Raw genomic sequence first — 20,437 nt, 5'->3', positions numbered from 1 at the left:
CTTCAGTCTATTTACATCGTCAGTGTTTTGAGGTTACAATACATTTACAAATTGTAACAATAAACACAGAATGGAATTTGGTATCTCATTGTTAATTAACCCCGCGCTCGCTGAATGCAAATGCCTATGTTGCGTAAGTTCAAAAAATTATGAAATATGAATGATTTCATTTGTTGTGCTTTCTTTCACTTAACCCTTCAAGGATTTGATTGTTCACTTTTTATTATTCTAAGTGTCAATAGAGTGCATGATACAAAAAAAATTGAAGAGCCACACAGTTTTCAGGCCATGTGAAAATTTCCCATTCGGAGTAGTGTCTGGTCCACGCAGCGATGGAAATTGCGAGAGGGAATGTTATGTGTGGGATGTAAACCTCTTCACCTCCGCCACCATATTTCTGAATGGTCAATGACCCCATGAACACTACCTCACGCTTTACTCTCTTTTCACACTACTTATTAGACTGTACATGTTTCCTGTCATAACTAAAAGTATTGCACTGTCGGGCTGCAACTAAACAACAAACCTCAGGAAATATGTCAGTGATCGACTGCACCCCAGACAGAACCGAGAGTTCAACCTCAGACACACACAGCAGTCACGGGATCAGCTCACCCATCTCCCCCCACCGTGAACATCCGATATTACCTGCTGAACAACAGCATCAGCTTTTCCACGCTCCGTGTCCAGCGACAGGTTACTCTCCCTGCAATGCGAACAGAAGAGAGAAGAAGGATAAAAGCGGACTTGACAAAGGGGTACAACTTGATAAGAGGTATAGATCAAATGGACAGCCAGAGACCTTTGCCCAGGAAGTCAGGAACTAATATCAGGGGCAAGATTCAAAGACAATTGGCGGAAAGTATAGAGGCGATGCCAGAGGTATTTTTGTTATACAGGGAGTGGTGGGTGTGTGGAACAGGGATTGTGTTTACACAGGGAATGGTGGGTGTGTGGAACGGGGTTTGTTTTTACACAATGTATGGAGGGTGTGTGGAGCGGGGTTTGTTTTTACACAATGAGTGATGGGTGTGTGGAACGGGATTGGTTTTTACACAGAGAGTGGTGGGTGTGTGGAACGGGGCTTGTTTTTACACAGAGAGTGGTGGGTGTGTGGAACGGGGTTTGTTTTTACACAGGGAGTGGTGGGTGTGTGGAACGGGGTTTGTTTTTACACAGAGAGTGGTGGGTGTGTGGAACGGGGTTTGGTTTTTACACAAGGAGTGGTGGGTGTGTGGAACGGGGTTTGTTTTTACACAGGGAGTGGTGGGTGTGTGGAACGGGGTTGGTTTTTACACAGGGAGTGGTGGGTGTGTGGAACGGGATTCGTTTTTACACAGGGAGTGGTGGGTGTGTGGAACGGGGTTTGTTTTTTACACAAGGAGTGGTGGGTGTGTGGAACGGGGTTTGTTTTTACACAGGGAGTGGTGGGTGTGTGGAACGGGGTTGGTTTTTACACAGGGAGTGGCGGGTGTGTGGAACGGGGTTTGTTTTTACACAGGGAGTGGTGGGTGTGTGGAACGGGGTTTGGTTTTTACACAAGGAGTGGTGGGTGTGTGGAACGGGGTTTGTTTTTACACAGGGAGTGGTGGGTGTGTGGAACGGGGTTGGTTTTTACACAGGGAGTGGCGGGTGTGTGGAACGGGGTTTGTTTTTACACAGGGAGTGGTGGGTGTGTGGAACTGGGTTTGTTTTTACACAGAGAGTGGTGGGTGTGTGGAACGGGGTTTGTTTTTACACAGGGAGTGGTGGGTGTGTGGAACGGGGTTGGTTTTTACACAAGGAGTGGTGGGTGTGTGGAACGGGATTGGTTTTTACACAGAGAGTGGTGGGTGTGTGGAACGGGGTTTGTTTTTACACAGGGAGTGGTGGGTGTGTGGAACGGGGTTTGTTTTTACACAGGGAGTGGTGGGTGTGTGGAACGGGATTTGTTTTTACACAGAGAGTGGTGGGTGTGTGGAACGGGGTTTGTTTTTACACAGGGAGTGGTGGGTGTGTGGAACGGGGTTGGTTTTTACACAGGGAGTGGCGGGTGTGTGGAACGGGGTTTGTTTTTACACAGGGAGTGGTGGGTGTGTGGAACTGGGTTTGTTTTTACACAGAGAGTGGTGGGTGTGTGGAACGGGGTTTGTTTTTACACAGGGAGTGGTGGGTGTGTGGAACGGGGTTGGTTTTTACACAAGGAGTGGTGGGTGTGTGGAACGGGATTGGTTTTTACACGGAGAGTGGTGGGTGTGTGGAACGGGGTTTGTTTTTACACAGGGAGTGGTGGGTGTGTGGAACGGGGTTTGTTTTTACACAGGGAGTGGTGGGTGTGTGGAACGGGGTTTGTTATTACACAGAGAGTGGTGGGTGTTTGGAACGGGGTTTGGTTTTTACACAAGGAGTGGTGGGTGTGTGGAACGGGGTTTGGTTTTTACACAAGGAGTGGTGGGTGTGTGGAACGGGGTTTGTTTTTACACAGGGAGTGGTGGGTGTGTGGAACGGGGTTTGTTTTTACACAGGGAGTGGTGGGTGTGTGGAACGGGGTTTGTTTTTACACAGGGTGTGGTGGGTGTGTGGAACGGGGTTTGGTTTTTACACAGAGAGTGCTGGGTGTGTGGAACGGGGATTGTTTTTACACAGAGAGTGGTGGGTGTGTGGAACGGGGTTTGGTTTTTACACAAGGAGTGGTGGGTGTGTGGAACGGGGTTTGTTTTTACACAGAGAGTGGTGGGTGTGTGGAACGGGGTTTGTTTTTACACAGAGAGTGGTGGGTGTGTGGAACGGGATTTGTTTTTACACAAGGAGTGGTGGGTGTGTGGAACGGGGTCTGTTTTTACACAGAGAGTGGTGGGTGTGTGGAACGGGGTTTGGTTTTTACACAGAGAGTGCTGGGTGTGTGGAACGGGGTTTGTTTTTACACAGAGAGTGGTGGGTGTGTGGAACGGGGTTTGGTTTTTACACAAGGAGTGGTGGGTGTGTGGAACGGGGTTTGGTTTTTACACAAGGAGTGGTGGGTGTGTGGAACGGGGTTTGTTTTTACACAGAGAGTGGTGGGTGTGTGGAACGGGGTTTGTTTTTACACAGAGAGTGGTGGGTGTGTGGAACGGGGTTTGTTTTTACACAGAGAGTGGTGGGTGTGTGGAGCGGGGTTTGTTTTTACACAGAGAGTGGTGGGTGTGTGGAACGGGGTTGGTTTTTACACAGAGAGTGGTGGGTGTGTGGAACGGGGTTTGTTTTTACACAGGGAGTGGTGGGTGTGTGGAACGGGATTTGTTTTTACACAGAGAGTGGTGGGTGTGTGGAACGGGGTTTGTTTTTACACAGAGAGTGGTGAGTGTGTGGAACGGGGTTTGTTTTTACACAGGGAGTGGTGGTTGTGTGGAACGGGGTTTGTTTTTACACAGGGAGTGGTGGGTGTGTGGAACGGGGTTTGTTTTTACACAAGGAGTGGTGGGTGTGTGGAACGCGATTTGTTTTTACACAGAGAGTGGTGGGTGTGTGGAACGGGGTTTGTTTTTTACACAGAGAGTGGTGGGTGTGTGGAACGGGGTTTGGTTTTTACACAGGGTGTGGTGGGTGTGTGGAACGGGGTTTGGTTTTTACACAGAGAGTGCTGGGTGTGTGGAACGGGGTTTGTTTTTACACAGGGAGTGGTGGGTGTGTGGAACGGGGTTTGTTTTTACACAGAGAGTGGTGGGTGTGTGGAACGGGGTTTGTTTTTACACAGAGAGTGGTGGGTGTGTTGTACGGGGTTTGTTTTTACACAGGGAGTGGTGGGTGTGTGGAACGGGGTTTGTTTTTACACAGAGAGTGGTGGGTGTGTGGAACGGGGTTTGGTTTTTACACAGAGAGTGGTGGGTGTGTGGAACGGGGTTTGTTTTTACACAGAGAGTGGTGGGTGTGTGGAACGGGGTTTGTTTTTACACAAGGAGTGGTGGGTGTGTGGAACGGGATTTGTTTTTACACAGAGAGTGGTGGGTGTGTGGAACGGGGTTTGTGTTTACACAGAGAGTAGTGGGTGTGTGGAACGAGATTTGTTTTTATGCAGGGAGTGGTGGGTGTGTGGAACGGGGTTTGTTTTTACACAGGGAGTGGTGGGTGTGTGGAACGGGATTTGTTTTTACACAGAGAGTGGTGGGTGTGTGGAATGGGGTTTGTTTTTACACAGAGAGTGGTGGGTGTGTGGAACGGGGTTTGTTTTTACACAGAGAGTGGTGGGTGTGTGGAACGGGGTTGGTTTTTTAAGTTGCTGTTTTTTCGTGTTTATGTTCTGTTGTTATTTTTGTTCTATTCTGTCCCCGAGCCTGTGTTTCGGAGTTTTCACTTAGTGAAGGTATCCATACTGGAGACCGGAGACCAGTAGTTCCATTACTTTTTAGCAGTTGATACTGCAGTTCGGAGCCTAAAGTTCTATCTGTAGTTTGCGAGTGTCTGTATTGAAGTTCGGTGCCTGGTTTGATTTGTAGTCCAAAGGGTCCGTACGGAAGATCAGAACACAAAGTTCATTCGGTAGTCCCGAGGCTGATACTGGAGATCAATCTTTAGTCCAATGGTGTCCGTATTGAAGATCAGAGCACAAAGTTCATTTAGTAGTCTGACGGGTCATTTCAGAAGATCTGAGCCTGAAGTTCGATCAGTGATCCAGAGATCAAATTATAATGACCAAATCTTGGAGACTGGAGACCTGAGCTGGAGTTGAACGACTGTGTATGTGTGTGCGAGTGTGCACAGTGCGTGGTGTGTATACAGTCTGTGGACCTTACACAGTGACGGCACACACTGTTCCGTGGCTCTCTGCACAGTGTTCAGCCTGTATGCAACACACCAGGTACCATGGTGACTGTGCTCAGTGTGTGGTGTGTATGGACTATGTACAGCAGATGAGGGGTGTGTACAGGGTATTTAACAGTGTTAAGTCGGTATACACACTGTGCTATATGCGTGTGTCATGTACAGCAGTGTGTGTACACTGTGTGATGGTGTGTACAGTGTATCTGCACACTGAGGAGTTTGCGGGGGTCCCTCACCTCTCTTTCTCCTCCCGGTGAGCTGCCTCCTCCTGGAGGGTGACCAGCCGATCCTGGGCCTCCTGAAGCTCCCGTTGGATCCCTTCCAGCTGCGTCTCCATCTCCTGATTGGTCACTTTCAGCTGCTGGTTCTTGGCGCTGGTCTCCTCCTGTTGACTGCGCAGGGACTCGATCTCCGCCTGGAGCTGGAGTGGGAGAGAGAACACAATGATAATAATCTCTGCCTGTAACTGCAGGTACAGGAACACACAATGACAATCATCTCTGCCTGTAACTGCAGGTACAGGAACACACAATGACAATCATCTCAGCCTGTAACTGCAGGTTCAGGAACACACAATGACAATCATCTCTGCCTGTAACTGCAGGTACAGAAACACACAATGACAATCATCTCTACCTGTAACTGCAGGTACAGGAACACACAATGACAATCATCTCTGCCTGTAACTGCAGGTACAGGAACACACAATGACAATCATCTCTGCCTGTAACTGCAGGTCCAGAAACACACAATGACAATCATCTCTGCCTGTAACTGCAGGTACAGGAACACACAATGACAATCATCTCTGCCTGTAACTGCAGGTCCAGAAACACACAATGACAATAATCTCTGCCTGTAACTGCAGGTACAGGAACACAGAATGACAATTATCTCCATCTGGAGCTGCAGGTTCAGGAAACACACATCAAAAGATAAATCAGTACAAGAACGTTACTTGATCCTACCAGCACTACGTGCCACTCGCCTTCCAAATTGATCTCTCGCTCCTCCCCCTCCTCTCCATTTTATCCCTCTCCTATCCTGTGACTTCCTTCACCACCCCCCCCCTTCTTTTCTATCTCCATTTTTCCCTCTCCTTCTGTTCTTGATCACTCTGAAGGTTATGAAGTTTAAGGAGATTTGTCTGGTCACTGAACACACTAACAAATTTGACTGCTCCCATCACAGTCTGGAGCAACAATACTAACGTACACGAATGCAAGAAGCTGTTGTTCTAATTGTGCTCTTTTTTATACAATTTTGTATAATTTATGTCTAATCGATGTTAATCTTGTGAATGTCGTGTCTCTGCCGCTCTGAGTCTGTGATGCTACAGAAGGTAGGTTTTCCATTGCCTCTGAGCGCACAGGGACTTGTGCAGATGGTAATCAACTCGACTTTAGGTCAAAGACCACTGCATCACATAAACAGGCCCTTTGGACCATCTAGTTCATGCTGACCTGATCTTCTACCACGTCCCATCTACACACCCCTAGATGGTATCTCTCGTACCCCTCCCATCCATGTACCTATCCAAACTTCTCGTAAGTGTTCCAATCAAACCAGCATCCGACACTTCCTCTGTTCCACACACTCACCACCCTCTGAGCGAGGCATTTACCCCTCATTTTCCTCCTAAACAATTCACTTTTCACCCCCAACCTATGACCCCAGGTTCTGTTCTCACTCAACCTAAGGGGCAAAAGGCTGATGTTTAAGTTTGACTTTGAGTTCCCCAACACCAACCATCTTCAGGTCTGCTGGCTGTGTTCTCAATGGAGACCTTTGGAGTATGGCTGAGACGCCATCTCTCTGATTTGTGATCCGATCACTGTGTCTCTGTGGGAACAACACCATAGATCCCAGTCCCCCCATGATGAGACCTTCCTGCTGCTCTAACCGAGGACGGGTTTGGCTCCTGGGATCAGCTACCTCTTCAATTCTCTCTGAGGCAGCTGACTTTTCCTCACGGGCCACATCTCCGTCTGCTGCCAGGCTCACATCCTGACCCTCGACCCTCGGTCCAGACTCCTCTCCCGGCGTGTGCGTTTTACCGGGAACGGCTCGGCGTCGGATGGAACGAGTTCTCTGGAGCCTGCGGAGCAGAGGTGACAGAGGGAGAACAGGGTAACTCAAACGGCAGTGAGCGTACGATGACAAGGGATGTTGGTGGCCATCTGTTGGCTGGGAGGGTGATCACATGATCAGAGGGAGCTCCACCCCCACATGAGTATGGAGACAGTGTGATTCACCTGGAAGGATCACGAGGCCAGACACCGAGAGGAGACAGAAATCCAACACAACAGGAGTGGAGGTTTTTCTGAGAAACACACAAGATGCTGGAGGAACTCAACAGGTCAGGCAGAGCAGTAAACAGTCAACATTTGAAGTCAAGTCTACTTTCAGGCCTGGAACGGAAGGGGGTAGACAGCAGAATGAAAAGATGGGTGGAGAAGAAGCTAGAAGGTGATAGGAGAGAGCAGATGAGGGGGAAAACATGATGAAGGGAGAAGCTGGGAGCTGACAGGTGAAAAGGCAAAAGGTTGAAGAAGAGGCAGTCTGATAGGAGAGGAGAATGGACCACGGGAGAAAAGGACGGAGGAGAGGCATCGACCGAGGGGATGGGCAGTGAGGAGAAGAGATGGGGTGAGAGGGGAACCGTGATGAGGAATGGAAAAAAGAGAGAAGGAAGAGGTTGGAAGAAACTTCCAGCACTTGGAGAAATCGATGTTCACACCACCAGGTTGGATGCTACCCAGGTGGGATGTGAGGTGTTGCTTCTCAACATGATAATGGCCTTGTTATGGCAGAAGAGGAGTCATGGACTAACATGTTGAAATGGGAATGGGAAGTGAAATTAAAATGGGATTATTCAGTTGTTCAAAGGAGTGGATCAGAAAGCAGTGAATAACATGTCCGTCAATCCCTAAGGGAGAAGAGTGGGAATAGCAGGATTGGGAAAAACTGGCATGAAAATGTATGATGTGACTCCACTCTTCTGAGGAATTCCTCACCCTTCCTTCTCCTCCCGGTGAGCTGTTTCCTCCTGGAGGGTGACCAGCCGATCCTGGGCCTCCTGAAGCTCCCGTTGGATCTCCTCCAGCCGCGTCTCCATCTCCTGATTGGTCACTTTGAGCCGCTGGTTCTCGACGCTAGTCTCCTCCTGTTGACCGTGCAGGGACTCGATCTCCGCCTGGAGCTGGAGGGGGAGGGAACACACAGAGGGATCACTCCTATCAGTATGTCCTCTGAAAGTCCTCCAATCAGGACCTCAGCTTCATCTATTCAACATCCTCTCTCCTTATCTGTTTTTCTGTCACTTTTTTCAAATCTGTTTTACACTCTGATCGGCTCTCCTGTCAGTCCTTTCCCTCTCCTACTCTCTCAATTCATCCATTCTGCCCTCGTTCTCTCTGACTCACTCTCTCTGTTCTGCTGTTTCCCTCTCTTCTGCCCCTGGGCAAACTGTGCCCGTATAAAAGGAAAAGCAAATAATAACAAACAAATAAATAAATAAATGATATTGGCCTCATGAGTTGTAAAGACTTTGAAAGTGAGTCGGTGGGTTGTGGGAACCTATTCCCTTCGGTTGAAGAGCCGGATGTTTGGAGGGGGGGGGATTCTGTTCCTGAACCTGCTGGTGTGGGGCCGCTGTTCCCTCTGAGCTGTGCGGGTGAAATGCCCCTCTGAACAGAGCCTTTGTCGCCATGCATCCGGAATGTTCTTTTCTATAATGTTCATATAATCTCGAAAACTATTCTAGTGAAATTGTTTGTGTTGTGTTGTTTCGTTTTTTTGTTTTTTTCCCTTTCCCCGTGGGTACGTCGGGGGGATGTTGCTCTTACATTCGTTTTAATTGGGTTCTTTCAGGTTCCTTGCTTTGCGACTGCCTGTAAGCAAACAAATCTCAAGTTTCTATAATTTGTACATTCTTTGATAATAAAGCACTTTGAATCTTGTGAATTACCCTGTAATTATTTAATGTGTCAATGAATATAATCCATTAATTTCTAAATGATAAGCATACCACAGCCTTTACATTGAAACATTTTAGAGCTTCAGTCTATTTACATCGTCGGTGTTTTGAGGTTACAATACATTTACAAATTGTAACAATAAACACAGAATGGAATTTGGTATCTCATTGTGAATTAACCCCGCGCTCGCTGAATGCAAATGCCAGTGTCAATAGAGTGCATGATACAAAAAAAATTGAAGAGCCGCACAGTTTTCAGGCCATGTGAAAATTTCCCATTCGGAGTAGTGTCTGGTCCACGCAGCGATGGAAATTGCGAGAGGGAATGTTATGTGTGGGATGTAAACCTCTTCACCTCCGCCACCATATTTCTGAATGGTCAATGACCCCATGAACACTACCTCACGCTTTACTCTCTTTTCACACTACTTATTAGACTGTACATGCTTCCTGTCATAACTAAAAGTATTGCACTGTCGGGCTGCAACTAAACAACAAACCTCAGGAAATATGTCAGTGATAATGAACCTGATCGACTGCACCCCAGACAGAACCGAGAGTTCAACCTCAGACACACACAGCAGTCACAGGATCAGCTCACCCATCTCCCCCCACCGTGAACATCCGATATTACCTGCTGAACAACAGCATCAGCTTTTCCACGCTCCGTGTCCAGCGACAGATTACTCTCCCTGCAATGCGAACAGAAGAGAGAAGAAGGATAAAAGCGGACTTGACAAAGGGGTACAACTTGATAAGAGGTATAGATCAAATGGACAGCCAGAGACCTTTGCCCAGGAAGTCAGGAACTAATATCAGGGGCAAGATTCAAAGACAATTGGCGGAAAGTATAGAGGCGATGCCAGAGGTATTTTTGTTATACAGGGAGTGGTGGGTGTGTGGAACAGGGATTGTGTTTACACAGGGAATGGTGGGTGTGTGGAACGGGGTTTGTTTTTACACAATGTATGGAGGGTGTGTGGAGCGGGGTTTGTTTTTACACAATGAGTGGTGGGTGTGTGGAACGGGATTGGTTTTTACACAGAGAGTGGTGGGTGTGTGGAACGGAGCTTGTTTTTACACAGAGAGTGGTGGGTGTGTGGAACGGGGTTTGTTTTTACACAAGGAGTGGTGGGTGTGTGGAACGGGGTTTGTTTTTACACAGAGAGTGGTGGGTGTGTGGAACGGGGTTTGTTTTTTACACAGAGAGTGGTGGGTGTGTGGAACGGGGTTTGTTTTTACACAGAGAGTGGTGGGTGTGTGGAACGGGGTTTGGTTTTTACACAGGGTGTGGTGGGTGTGTGGAACGGGGTTTGGTTTTTACACAGAGAGTGCTGGGTGTGTGGAACGGGGTTTGTTTTTACACAGAGAGTGGTGGGTGTGTTGTACGGGGTTTGTTTTTACACAGGGAGTGGTGGGTGTGTGGAACGGGGTTTGTTTTTACACAGGGAGTGGTGGGTGTGTGGAACGGGGTTGGTTTTTACACAGGGAGTGGCGGGTGTGTGGAACGGGGTTTGTTTTTACACAGGGAGTGGTGGGTGTGTGGAACTGGGTTTGTTTTTACACAGAGAGTGGTGGGTGTGTGGAACGGGGTTTGTTTTTACACAGGGAGTGGTGGGTGTGTGGAACGGGGTTGGTTTTTACACAAGGAGTGGTGGGTGTGTGGAACGGGATTGGTTTTTACACGGAGAGTGGTGGGTGTGTGGAACGGGGTTTGTTTTTACACAGGGAGTGGTGGGTGTGTGGAACGGGGTTTGTTTTTACACAGGGAGTGGTGGGTGTGTGGAACGGGGTTTGTTATTACACAGAGAGTGGTGGGTGTTTGGAACGGGGTTTGGTTTTTACACAAGGAGTGGTGGGTGTGTGGAACGGGGTTTGGTTTTTACACAAGGAGTGGTGGGTGTGTGGAACGGGGTTTGTTTTTACACAGGGAGTGGTGGGTGTGTGGAACGGGGTTTGTTTTTACACAGGGAGTGGTGGGTGTGTGGAACGGGGTTTGTTTTTACACAGGGTGTGGTGGGTGTGTGGAACGGGGTTTGGTTTTTACACAGAGAGTGCTGGGTGTGTGGAACGGGGATTGTTTTTACACAGAGAGTGGTGGGTGTGTGGAACGGGGTTTGGTTTTTACACAAGGAGTGGTGGGTGTGTGGAACGGGGTTTGTTTTTACACAGAGAGTGGTGGGTGTGTGGAACGGGGTTTGTTTTTACACAGAGAGTGGTGGGTGTGTGGAACGGGATTTGTTTTTACACAAGGAGTGGTGGGTGTGTGGAACGGGGTCTGTTTTTACACAGAGAGTGGTGGGTGTGTGGAACGGGGTTTGGTTTTTACACAGAGAGTGCTGGGTGTGTGGAACGGGGTTTGTTTTTACACAGAGAGTGGTGGGTGTGTGGAACGGGGTTTGGTTTTTACACAAGGAGTGGTGGGTGTGTGGAACGGGGTTTGGTTTTTACACAAGGAGTGGTGGGTGTGTGGAACGGGGTTTGTTTTTACACAGAGAGTGGTGGGTGTGTGGAACGGGGTTTGTTTTTACACAGAGAGTGGTGGGTGTGTGGAACGGGGTTTGTTTTTACACAGAGAGTGGTGGGTGTGTGGAGCGGGGTTTGTTTTTACACAGAGAGTGGTGGGTGTGTGGAACGGGGTTGGTTTTTACACAGAGAGTGGTGGGTGTGTGGAACGGGGTTTGTTTTTACACAGGGAGTGGTGGGTGTGTGGAACGGGATTTGTTTTTACACAGAGAGTGGTGGGTGTGTGGAACGGGGTTTGTTTTTACACAGAGAGTGGTGAGTGTGTGGAACGGGGTTTGTTTTTACACAGGGAGTGGTGGTTGTGTGGAACGGGGTTTGTTTTTACACAGGGAGTGGTGGGTGTGTGGAACGGGGTTTGTTTTTACACAAGGAGTGGTGGGTGTGTGGAACGCGATTTGTTTTTACACAGAGAGTGGTGGGTGTGTGGAACGGGGTTTGTTTTTTACACAGAGAGTGGTGGGTGTGTGGAACGGGGTTTGGTTTTTACACAGGGTGTGGTGGGTGTGTGGAACGGGGTTTGGTTTTTACACAGAGAGTGCTGGGTGTGTGGAACGGGGTTTGTTTTTACACAGGGAGTGGTGGGTGTGTGGAACGGGGTTTGTTTTTACACAGAGAGTGGTGGGTGTGTGGAACGGGGTTTGTTTTTACACAGAGAGTGGTGGGTGTGTTGTACGGGGTTTGTTTTTACACAGGGAGTGGTGGGTGTGTGGAACGGGGTTTGTTTTTACACAGAGAGTGGTGGGTGTGTGGAACGGGGTTTGGTTTTTACACAGAGAGTGGTGGGTGTGTGGAACGGGGTTTGTTTTTACACAGAGAGTGGTGGGTGTGTGGAACGGGGTTTGTTTTTACACAAGGAGTGGTGGGTGTGTGGAACGGGATTTGTTTTTACACAGAGAGTGGTGGGTGTGTGGAACGGGGTTTGTGTTTACACAGAGAGTAGTGGGTGTGTGGAACGAGATTTGTTTTTATGCAGGGAGTGGTGGGTGTGTGGAACGGGGTTTGTTTTTACACAGGGAGTGGTGGGTGTGTGGAACGGGATTTGTTTTTACACAGAGAGTGGTGGGTGTGTGGAATGGGGTTTGTTTTTACACAGAGAGTGGTGGGTGTGTGGAACGGGGTTTGTTTTTACACAGAGAGTGGTGGGTGTGTGGAACGGGGTTGGTTTTTTAAGTTGCTGTTTTTTCGTGTTTATGTTCTGTTGTTATTTTTGTTCTATTCTGTCCCCGAGCCTGTGTTTCGGAGTTTTCACTTAGTGAAGGTATCCATACTGGAGACCGGAGACCAGTAGTTCCATTACTTTTTAGCAGTTGATACTGCAGTTCGGAGCCTAAAGTTCTATCTGTAGTTTGCGAGTGTCTGTATTGAAGTTCGGTGCCTGGTTTGATTTGTAGTCCAAAGGGTCCGTACGGAAGATCAGAACACAAAGTTCATTCGGTAGTCCCGAGGCTGATACTGGAGATCAATCTTTAGTCCAATGGTGTCCGTATTGAAGATCAGAGCACAAAGTTCATTTAGTAGTCTGACGGGTCATTTCAGAAGATCTGAGCCTGAAGTTCGATCAGTGATCCAGAGATCAAATTATAATGACCAAATCTTGGAGACTGGAGACCTGAGCTGGAGTTGAACGACTGTGTATGTGTGTGCGAGTGTGCACAGTGCGTGGTGTGTATACAGTCTGTGGACCTTACACAGTGACGGCACACACTGTTCCGTGGCTCTCTGCACAGTGTTCAGCCTGTATGCAACACACCAGGTACCATGGTGACTGTGCTCAGTGTGTGGTGTGTATGGACTATGTACAGCAGATGAGGGGTGTGTACAGGGTATTTAACAGTGTTAAGTCGGTATACACACTGTGCTATATGCGTGTGTCATGTACAGCAGTGTGTGTACACTGTGTGATGGTGTGTACAGTGTATCTGCACACTGAGGAGTTTGCGGGGGTCCCTCACCTCTCTTTCTCCTCCCGGTGAGCTGCCTCCTCCTGGAGGGTGACCAGCCGATCCTGGGCCTCCTGAAGCTCCCGTTGGATCCCTTCCAGCTGCGTCTCCATCTCCTGATTGGTCACTTTCAGCTGCTGGTTCTTGGCGCTGGTCTCCTCCTGTTGACTGCGCAGGGACTCGATCTCCGCCTGGAGCTGGAGTGGGAGAGAGAACACAATGATAATAATCTCTGCCTGTAACTGCAGGTACAGGAACACACAATGACAATCATCTCTGCCTGTAACTGCAGGTACAGGAACACACAATGACAATCATCTCAGCCTGTAACTGCAGGTTCAGGAACACACAATGACAATCATCTCTGCCTGTAACTGCAGGTACAGAAACACACAATGACAATCATCTCTACCTGTAACTGCAGGTACAGGAACACACAATGACAATCATCTCTGCCTGTAACTGCAGGTACAGGAACACACAATGACAATCATCTCTGCCTGTAACTGCAGGTCCAGAAACACACAATGACAATCATCTCTGCCTGTAACTGCAGGTACAGGAACACACAATGACAATCATCTCTGCCTGTAACTGCAGGTCCAGAAACACACAATGACAATAATCTCTGCCTGTAACTGCAGGTACAGGAACACAGAATGACAATTATCTCCATCTGGAGCTGCAGGTTCAGGAAACACACATCAAAAGATAAATCAGTACAAGAACGTTACTTGATCCTACCAGCACTACGTGCCACTCGCCTTCCAAATTGATCTCTCGCTCCTCCCCCTCCTCTCCATTTTATCCCTCTCCTATCCTGTGACTTCCTTCACCACCCCCCCCCTTCTTTTCTATCTCCATTTTTCCCTCTCCTTCTGTTCTTGATCACTCTGAAGGTTATGAAGTTTAAGGAGATTTGTCTGGTCACTGAACACACTAACAAATTTGACTGCTCCCATCACAGTCTGGAGCAACAATACTAACGTACACGAATGCAAGAAGCTGTTGTTCTAATTGTGCTCTTTTTTATACAATTTTGTATAATTTATGTCTAATCGATGTTAATCTTGTGAATGTCGTGTCTCTGCCGCTCTGAGTCTGTGATGCTACAGAAGGTAGGTTTTCCATTGCCTCTGAGCGCACAGGGACTTGTGCAGATGGTAATCAACTCGACTTTAGGTCAAAGACCACTGCATCACATAAACAGGCCCTTTGGACCATCTAGTTCATGCTGACCTGATCTTCTACCACGTCCCATCTACACACCCCTAGATGGTATCTCTCGTACCCCTCCCATCCATGTACCTATCCAAACTTCTCGTAAGTGTTCCAATCAAACCAGCATCCGACACTTCCTCTGTTCCACACACTCACCACCCTCTGAGCGAGGCATTTACCCCTCATTTTCCTCCTAAACAATTCACTTTTCACCCCCAACCTATGACCCCAGGTTCTGTTCTCACTCAACCTAAGGGGCAAAAGGCTGATGTTTAAGTTTGACTTTGAGTTCCCCAACACCAACCATCTTCAGGTCTGCTGGCTGTGTTCTCAATGGAGACCTTTGGAGTATGGCTGAGACGCCATCTCTCTGATTTGTGATCCGATCACTGTGTCTCTGTGGGAACAACACCATAGATCCCAGTCCCCCCATGATGAGACCTTCCTGCTGCTCTAACCGAGGACGGGTTTGGCTCCTGGGATCAGCTACCTCTTCAATTCTCTCTGAGGCAGCTGACTTTTCCTCACGGGCCACATCTCCGTCTGCTGCCAGGCTCACATCCTGACCCTCGACCCTCGGTCCAGACTCCTCTCCCGGCGTGTGCGTTTTACCGGGAACGGCTCGGCGTCGGATGGAACGAGTTCTCTGGAGCCTGCGGAGCAGAGGTGACAGAGGGAGAACAGGGTAACTCAAACGGCAGTGAGCGTACGATGACAAGGGATGTTGGTGGCCATCTGTTGGCTGGGAGGGTGATCACATGATCAGAGGGAGCTCCACCCCCACATGAGTATGGAGACAGTGTGATTCACCTGGAAGGATCACGAGGCCAGACACCGAGAGGAGACAGAAATCCAACACAACAGGAGTGGAGGTTTTTCTGAGAAACACACAAGATGCTGGAGGAACTCAACAGGTCAGGCAGAGCAGTAAACAGTCAACATTTGAAGTCAAGTCTACTTTCAGGCCTGGAACGGAAGGGGGTAGACAGCAGAATGAAAAGATGGGTGGAGAAGAAGCTAGAAGGTGATAGGAGAGAGCAGATGAGGGGGAAAACATGATGAAGGGAGAAGCTGGGAGCTGACAGGTGAAAAGGCAAAAGGTTGAAGAAGAGGCAGTCTGATAGGAGAGGAGAATGGACCACGGGAGAAAAGGACGGAGGAGAGGCATCGACCGAGGGGATGGGCAGTGAGGAGAAGAGATGGGGTGAGAGGGGAACCGTGATGAGGAATGGAAAAAAGAGAGAAGGAAGAGGTTGGAAGAAACTTCCAGCACTTGGAGAAATCGATGTTCACACCACCAGGTTGGATGCTACCCAGGTGGGATGTGAGGTGTTGCTTCTCAACATGATAATGGCCTTGTTATGGCAGAAGAGGAGTCATGGACTAACATGTTGAAATGGGAATGGGAAGTGAAATTAAAATGGGATTATTCAGTTGTTCAAAGGAGTGGATCAGAAAGCAGTGAATAACATGTCCGTCAATCCCTAAGGGAGAAGAGTGGGAATAGCAGGATTGGGAAAAACTGGCATGAAAATGTATGATGTGACTCCACTCTTCTGAGGAATTCCTCACCCTTCCTTCTCCTCCCGGTGAGCTGTTTCCTCCTGGAGGGTGACCAGCCGATCCTGGGCCTCCTGAAGCTCCCGTTGGATCTCCTCCAGCCGCGTCTCCATCTCCTGATTGGTCACTTTGAGCCGCTGGTTCTCGACGCTAGTCTCCTCCTGTTGACCGTGCAGGGACTCGATCTCCGCCTGGAGCTGGAGGGGGAGGGAACACACAGAGGGATCACTCCTATCAGTATGTCCTCTGAAAGTCCTCCAATCAGGACCTCAGCTTCATCTATTCAACATCCTCTCTCCTTATCTGTTTTTCTGTCACTTTTTTCAAATCTGTTTTACACTCTGATCGGCTCTCCTGTCAGTCCTTTCCCTCTCCTACTCTCTCAATTCATCCATTCTGCCCTCGTTCTCTCTGACTCACTCTCTCTGTTCTGCTGTTTCCCTCTCTTCTGCCCCTGGGCAAACTGTGCCCGTATAAAAGGAAAAGCAAATAATAACAAACAAATAAATAAATAAATGATATTGGCCTCATGAGTTGTAAAGACTTTGAAAGTGAGTCGGTGGGTTGTGGGAACCTATTCCCTTCGGTTGAAGAGCCGGATGTTTGGAGGGGGGGGGATTCTGTTCCTGAACCTGCTGGTGTGGGGCCGCTGTTCCCTCTGAGCTGTGCGGGTGAAATGCCCCTCTGAACAGAGCCTTTGTCGCCATGCATCCGGAATGTTCTTTTCTATAATGTTCATATAATCTCGAAAACTATTCTAGTGAAATTGTTTGTGTTGTGTTGTTTCGTTTTTTTGTTTTTTTCCCTTTCCCCGTGGGTACGTCGGGGGGATGTTGCTCTTACATTCGTTTTAATTGGGTTCTTTCAGGTTCCTTGCTTTGCGACTGCCTGTAAGCAAACAAATCTCAAGTTTCTATAATTTGTACATTCTTTGATAATAAAGCACTTTGAATCTTGTGAATTACCCTGTAATTATTTAATGTGTCAATGAATATAATCCATTAATTTCTAAATGATAAGCATACCACAGCCTTTACATTGAAACATTTTAGAGCTTCAGTCTATTTACATCGTCGGTGTTTTGAGGTTACAATACATTTACAAATTGTAACAATAAACACAGAATGGAATTTGGTATCTCATTGTGAATTAACCCCGCGCTCGCTGAATGCAAATGCCAGTGTCAATAGAGTGCATGATACAAAAAAAATTGAAGAGCCGCACAGTTTTCAGGCCATGTGAAAATTTCCCATTCGGAGTAGTGTCTGGTCCACGCAGCGATGGAAATTGCGAGAGGGAATGTTATGTGTGGGATGTAAACCTCTTCACCTCCGCCACCATATTTCTGAATGGTCAATGACCCCATGAACACTACCTCACGCTTTACTCTCTTTTCACACTACTTATTAGACTGTACATGCTTCCTGTCATAACTAAAAGTATTGCACTGTCGGGCTGCAACTAAACAACAAACCTCAGGAAATATGTCAGTGATAATGAACCTGATCGACTGCACCCCAGACAGAACCGAGAGTTCAACCTCAGACACACACAGCAGTCACAGGATCAGCTCACCCATCAACCCCCACCGTGAACATCCGATATTACCTGCTGAACAACAGCATCAGCTTTTCCACGCTCCGTGTCCAGCGACAGATTACTCTCCCTGCAATGCGAACAGAAGAGAGAAGAAGGATAAAAGCGGACTTGACAAAGGGGTACAACTTGATAAGAGGTATAGATCAAATGGACAGCCAGAGACCTTTGCCCAGGAAGTCAGGAACTAATATCAGGGGCAAGATTCAAAGACAATTGGCGGAAAGTATAGAGGCGATGCCAGAGGTATTTTTGTTATACAGGGAGTGGTGGGTGTGTGGAACAGGGATTGTGTTTACACAGGGAATGGTGGGTGTGTGGAACGGGGTTTGTTTTTACACAATGTATGGAGGGTGTGTGGAGCGGGGTTTGTTTTTACACAATGAGTGGTGGGTGTGTGGAACGGGATTGGTTTTTACACAGAGAGTGGTGGGTGTGTGGAACGGAGCTTGTTTTTACACAGAGAGTGGTGGGTGTGTGGAACGGGGTTTGTTTTTACACAGCGAGTGGTGGGTGTGTGGAACGGGGTTTGTTTTTACACAGGGAGTGGTGGGTGTGTGGAACGGGGTTTGTTTTTACACAGAGAGTGGTGGGTGTGTGGAACGGGGTTTGTTTTTACACAGGGAGTGGTGGGTGTGTGGAACGGGGTTTGTTTTTACACAGAGAGTGGTGGGTGTGTGGAACGGGGTTTGGTTTTTACACAAGGAGTGGTGGGTGTGTGGAACGGGGTTTGTTTTTACACAGGGAGTGGTGGGTGTGTGGAACGGGGTTGGTTTTTACACAGGGAGTGGCGGGTGTGTGGAACGGGGTTTGTTTTTTACACAAGGAGTGGTGGGTGTGTGGAACGGGGTTTGTTTTTACACAGGGAGTGGTGGGTGTGTGGAACGGGGTTGGTTTTTACACAGGGAGTGGCGGGTGTGTGGAACGGGGTTTGTTTTTACACAGGGAGTGGAGGGTGTGTGGAACGGGGTTTGGTTTTTACACAAGGAGTGGTGGGTGTGTGGAACGGGGTTTGTTTTTACACAGAGAGTGGTGGGTGTGTGGAACGGGGTTGGTTTTTACACAGGGAGTGGCGGGTGTGTGGAACGGGGTTTGTTTTTACACAGGGAGTGGTGGGTGTGTGGAACTGGGTTTGTTTTTACACAGAGAGTGGTGGGTGTGTGGAACGGGGTTTGTTTTTACACAGGGAGTGGTGGGTGTGTGGAACGGGATTTGTTTTTACACAGAGAGTGGTGGGTGTGTGGAACGGGGTTTGTTTTTACACAGGGAGTGGTGGGTGTGTGGAACGGGGTTGGTTTTTACACAGGGAGTGGCGGGTGTGTGGAACGGGGTTTGTTTTTACACAGGGAGTGGTGGGTGTGTGGAACTGGGTTTGTTTTTACACAGAGAGTGGTGGGTGTGTGGAACGGGGTTTGTTTTTACACAGGGAGTGGTGGGTGTGTGGAACGGGGTTGGTTTTTACACAAGGAGTGGTGGGTGTGTGGAACGGGATTGGTTTTTACACAGAGAGTGGTGGGTGTGTGGAACGGGGTTTGTTTTTACACAGGGAGTGGTGGGTGTGTGGAACGGGGTTTGTTTTTACACAGGGAGTGGTGGGTGTGTGGAACGGGGTTTGTTATTACACAGAGAGTGGTGGGTGTTTGGAACGGGGTTTGGTTTTTACACAAGGAGTGGTGGGTGTGTGGAACGGGGTTTGGTTTTTACACAAGGAGTGGTGGGTGTGTGGAACGGGGTTTGGTTTTTACACAGGGAGTGGTGGGTGTGTGGAACGGGGTTTGTTTTTACACAGGGAGTGGTGGGTGTGTGGAACGGGGTTTGTTTTTACACAGGGTGTGGTGGGTGTGTGGAACGGGGTTTGGTTTTTACACAGAGAGTGCTGGGTGTGTGGAACGGGGTTTGTTTTTACACAGAGAGTGGTGGGTGTGTGGAACGGGGTTTGGTTTTTAGACAAGGAGTGGTGGGTGTGTGGAACGGGGTTTGTTTTTACACAGAGAGTGGTGGGTGTGTGGAACGGGGTTTGTTTTTACACAGAGAGTGGTGGGTGTGTGGAACGGGATTTGTTTTTACACAAGGAGTGGTGGGTGTGTGGAACGGGGTCTGTTTTTACACAGAGAGTGGTGGGTGTGTGGAACGGGGTTTGGTTTTTACACAGAGAGTGGTGGGTGTGTGGAACGGGGTTTGTTTTTACACAGAGAGTGGTGGGTGTGTGGAACGGGGTTTGGTTTTTACACAAGGAGTGGTGGGTGTGTGGAACGGGGTTTGTTTTTACACAGAGAGTGGTGGGTGTGTGGAACGGGGTTTGGTTTTTACACAAGGAGTGGTGGGTGTGTGGAACGGGGTTTGTTTTTACACAGAGAGTGGTGGGTGTGTGGAACGGGGTTTGTTTTTACACAGGGAGTGGTGGGTGTGTGGAACGGGATTTGTTTTTACACAGAGAGTGGTGGGTGTGTGGAACGGGGTTTGTTTTTACACAGAGAGTGGTGAGTGTGTGGAACGGGGTTTGTTTTTACACAGAGAGTGGTGGGTGTGTGAAACGGGGTTTGTTTTTACACAGGGAGTGGTGGGTGTGTGGAACGGGGTTTGTTTTTACACAAGGAGTGGTGGGTGTGTGGAACGCGATTTGTTTTTACACAGAGAGTGGTGGGTGTGTGGAACGGGGTTTGTTTTTTACACAGAGAGTGGTGGGTGTGTGGAACGGGGTTTGTTTTTACACAGAGAGTGGTGGGTGTGTGGAACGGGGTTTGGTTTTTACACAGGGTGTGGTGGGTGTGTGGAACGGGGTTTGGTTTTTACACAGAGAGTGCTGGGTGTGTGGAACGGGGTTTGTTTTTACACAGAG

At 48.5% G+C, this 20,437-nt stretch overlaps 1 protein-coding gene across 4 annotated transcripts in view; it reads right to left on the bottom strand.

Moving 5' to 3' along the window:
- LOC140731978 (uncharacterized) overlaps positions 1-20,437 on the bottom strand; it is a 164,624-nt gene that overhangs the window by 63,642 nt on the left and 80,545 nt on the right. For all 4 annotated transcript variants that reach the window (XM_073054022.1, XM_073054024.1, XM_073054025.1 and 1 more), the window contains 9 exons: positions 17,611-17,668; positions 16,015-16,199; positions 14,933-15,095; positions 13,234-13,418; positions 9,390-9,447; positions 7,794-7,978; positions 6,712-6,874; positions 5,013-5,197; positions 649-706 (listed from right to left, as the gene is read on the bottom strand). In XM_073054022.1, coding sequence (XP_072910123.1) covers positions 649-706; positions 5,013-5,197; positions 6,712-6,874; positions 7,794-7,978; positions 9,390-9,447; positions 13,234-13,418; positions 14,933-15,095; positions 16,015-16,199; positions 17,611-17,668 — 1,240 coding nt within the window. The remainder of the gene's footprint in view (positions 1-648; positions 707-5,012; positions 5,198-6,711; positions 6,875-7,793; positions 7,979-9,389; positions 9,448-13,233; positions 13,419-14,932; positions 15,096-16,014; positions 16,200-17,610; positions 17,669-20,437) is intronic.

Source organism: Hemitrygon akajei, chromosome 8, assembly GCF_048418815.1.
Source record: "Hemitrygon akajei chromosome 8, sHemAka1.3, whole genome shotgun sequence".
Taxonomy (NCBI): domain Eukaryota; kingdom Metazoa; phylum Chordata; class Chondrichthyes; order Myliobatiformes; family Dasyatidae; genus Hemitrygon; species Hemitrygon akajei.
This window is presented reverse-complemented; position numbering and strand designations above follow the sequence as displayed.